This window comes from Callospermophilus lateralis, chromosome 7, assembly GCF_048772815.1.
Source record: "Callospermophilus lateralis isolate mCalLat2 chromosome 7, mCalLat2.hap1, whole genome shotgun sequence".
Lineage (NCBI taxonomy): Eukaryota > Metazoa > Chordata > Mammalia > Rodentia > Sciuridae > Callospermophilus > Callospermophilus lateralis.
In genome coordinates, this window is record NC_135311.1 from 57119551 (window position 1) to 57123273 (window position 3723).

At 41.7% G+C, this 3723-nt stretch overlaps 1 protein-coding gene and 1 non-coding gene across 2 annotated transcripts; both read left to right on the forward strand.

The window, feature by feature from the left end:
* Nucleotides 1–613: 613 nt before the first annotated feature.
* Nucleotides 614–1464, forward strand: LOC143403664 (small ribosomal subunit protein eS4, X isoform). The gene has a single exon (XM_076861752.2). The coding sequence runs from the start codon at nt 622–624 to the stop codon at nt 1411–1413; it is 792 nt and encodes a 263-aa protein (XP_076717867.1). The 5' UTR covers nt 614–621; the 3' UTR covers nt 1414–1464.
* Nucleotides 1465–2866: 1402 nt separating this feature from the next.
* Nucleotides 2867–3003, forward strand: LOC143405326 (small nucleolar RNA SNORA70). The gene has a single exon (XR_013092038.1). It is a non-coding gene; the product is annotated as a small nucleolar RNA SNORA70 (small nucleolar RNA).
* Nucleotides 3004–3723: the final 720 nt, after the last annotated feature.

The window sequence follows — 3723 nt, forward strand, 5'->3', positions numbered from 1 at the left end:
TTAAAATGCCAACAGTGCAATGTAAGCACTATGTGAGTAGCTAGTATAATACACACACACACACACGTGTGGGTGTGTGTGTGTATTTTTTTCTTTTTGAGTGAGGACTATATTGTGCTTTAGGATACTTAGATGCCAGTATAAGTCTACTGCTCCAGTAGCCTATCCCTGCCCTTCTGACATTGCCAAATGATCATTGTGGGGCAAAATCTCCCTCAATTGAAAACCACTGCTCTGTCTCCGAAGCTTCTGCTGAGGTCACTGGTGATTTCCACAGTGTTAAATCCCATTTTCCATCTTACTTTGTGTCTCCTGTCATCTGACATTGCTAACCTCTCCCTTCTTGTCTCCAACTGACTTAATGTTCTCTTAAGTTTCCTCTTCTTGGATAGTTTTCTTTCTCTCTTAAAAATCTCCTTTGCAGGTTCATCCTCTGCCAATTGACATTGAAATGTTGGAATTCTCTTCTAATTATTCTTTTTCTGGTAAGGCTTTAGCTTTCATCTTGATACTTCTGCTTCCAAACATGATGAACTGGCTCCAAAATGGTGAACAGACAAACTCTTCCCAACAAGAACAACAAAGAAAAATAAAAACACTCTTTCCATGCCTAGAGCAGCCATGACTCGTGGTCCCAAGAAGCATCTGAAGCGGGTAGCAGCTCCAAAGCATTGGATGCTGGATAAATTGACTGGTGTGTTTGCTCCTCGTCCATCCACTGGTCCCCACAAGCTGAGAGAATGTCTTCCTCTCATCATTTTTCTAAGGAACAGACTTAAGTATGCCCTGACAGGAGATGAAGTAAAAAAGATTTGCATGCAGCGCTTCATCAAGATTGATGGGAAAGTCGGAACCGATATAACCTACCCCGCCGGTTTTATGGATGTCATCAGCATTGATAAGACTGGAGAGAATTTCCGACTGATCTATGACACCAAGGGTCGTTTTGCTGTTCATCGCATTACACCTGAGGAGGCCAAGTACAAATTGTGCAAAGTGAGAAAGATATTTGTGGGCACAAAAGGAATCCCTCATCTGGTGACTCATGATGCTCAAACCATTCGATACCCTGATCCCCTAATCAAGGTGAATGATACCATTCAGATTGATTTGGAGACTGGCAAGATTACTGACTTCATCAAGTTTGACACTGGTAACCTGTGTATGGTGACCGGAGGTGCTAACTTGGGAAGAATTGGTGTGATTACCAACAGAGAAAGACATCCTGGCTCTTTTGACGTGGTTCATGTGAAAGATGCCAATGGCAACAGCTTTGCCACCTGGCTCTCCAACATTTTTGTTATTGGCAAGGGCAACAAACCATGGATTTCTCTTCCCCGAGGAAAAGGAATCCGACTCACCATTGCTGAAGAAAGAGACAAGAGACTGACTGCCAAACAGAGCAGTGGGTGAAATAAATGGTCTATAGGTGCTATCCCTAGAGAGTAGAGGTCTTTGTACTTAATTAAAGAAAATATAGCAGGATGAAAAAAAAAAGAAAAATAAAAACAATAGTTTATACATATCTTGTGAGCCTTTATATCCATTTCATAACCTTACTCTTCTCTCTCTCTCTCTTTCTCTCTCTCTCTTTCTCTGGTGGTAGTGATGGTGGTGCTGGGGATGCAACCCAGGGCCTCATTCATGCTAGGCAAGTACTCTACTATTGAACTACTAAGCTATAGCACCAACTCAACCTTCTCTTTTAGAAAGAGAGAGAGAAAAAATGTGTGGCTAATCTATATTTTAAAGTGGAAAATTAATTATTAATCAGAAAAATACAGATTAAAACAATATTTCTTAAACTGTCTTTAGAAGGGAGGACCTGCATGATCTGCCTCAGCCCTCCTCTGTCTACCCTCCACAGGCTCACTCATCAACTCTACCATCCTCCTGCTCCTGGCAGATAGCATTGGTCCAGGCTTTAGTCCACCATGCTCCACCACAAACCTTCTCTACCTATTGGCCCCTCCTAAGAATGCTCCTCTCACCCTTGCCTACCTAACTCATCCTTCAGCTACCCATTCAGGGAGGATTTCTTTGACCTTTTCCTATTGTGGAGTTGTAAAGGCTTGGTACAGCTTCTTAATGCTATGTGGCACAGTAGTGGTTTTATTTGTGTGAATCATGAGGTGGTGAAGCAGAGTGGATTGATTAAGTTCAGGGATTTGGAGCCAAGGTTGCTTGGCTTAGACTCCTGGCTCTTTAACTTCTTGATGCTTCAATTTCCTCATCTTTAAAATGGGGCTTGTATTTTCTCTGATATAAGATGACTGATTCATAGTGGGGTAGGGAGGGGGAGCATGGGAGGAATAGAGGAACTCTAGATAGGGCAGAGGGGTGGGAAGGGAAGGGAGGGGGTTAGCAATGATGGTGGAATGTGATGGACATCATTATCCAAAGTACATGTATGCAAACATGAATTGGTGTGAACATACTTTATATGCAGAGATATGAAAAATTGTGCTTTATATGTGTAAAAAGAATTGTAGTGCATTCTTCTATCATGTATCTAAAAAATAAAATCAATTTAAAAAATAAAATGGGGGTTGTAGTAGGACAGTCTACCTTAAAGGGCTGTTTGTTGGGTTTGTTGCAAGTCTTACATGATTGAGTATATACGCAATGCTTAGAACAGTGCCTGGAGCATGGTAAGCACTGTGTAAGTGCCAGATATATTTTTAAGAGCAAGCACAGTAAGCACTATGTGAGTAACTCACTCAGGTGGGTGAGAAAGTGGGGCAGAAAGAACCTGGCAGAACTAGCTGAGGTGTTACGGTAGAAGTCTTGCCAATCAAAGGGCTGGAGGTGCCAAGCGCTTACCCCAGCAAGAGTCATTTCCTAAGTGCTAAGAAACTGGGAAAATCTGTAGTTAATTAAGCTGACTGACTGGATTCCTTTACTAATGGTAACCCACTGTGTAAGGCTGCAAACAGCAGTATCTTTAGTATATATGTGGCCTGTTGCTTGAATGGGTTGCCCTAAGGGACCTTGGAGACAGTGCTTTCTAGTGGGATGTTTGTGTTTCTGGTCTCATGCTGTCCCCAATCTAGGCTCCATACAGGTGTGTGGGGTGCCTTTGGGAAATCCCAGGGCATGGTGGCCAGGGTTCACATTAGCTAAGTCATCATGTACATCCACACCAAGTTGTAGAACAAGGAACATGTGAACGAGACCCTATGGGGCCAAGTTCAAGTTCCACAGCCACCAGAAGATCCACATTCTCAAAGAAGTGGGACTTTACCAAATTTAATGCTGATGAATTAGAAGGCATGGTGGCTGAGAAGTGGCTTGTTCCTGATGGCTGTGGGGTCAAATATATACCCATTTGTGGTACCATCGACAAGTGGTAGACCCTGCAGTTATGAGTGCTTCCACGGTATTGTACCCTCCTTAACCACACTCACCAATAAATCCTGTATTATATCCAAACAGATAGACAGACACACACATACACACACACACACACACACACACACACACACACAGGGAAGAAATGACATATCCGACTTAGCCAGTAATTACCAATAATAATGAAAAAACAGAAAGTTTTTCTAAATGAGCAATAGTAAAAAGAAAATGTATCATCCCTGCTGAAGAAAAATTCCTATCTTTTTAAATTTTTCTAATAGAGAATTATGTAAAAAGACATTGTCATTTGAAGAGATGATTTAAAACACCAAGACAAAAACTGTAGAAAAAGTATTATAGAAATTTTTATAC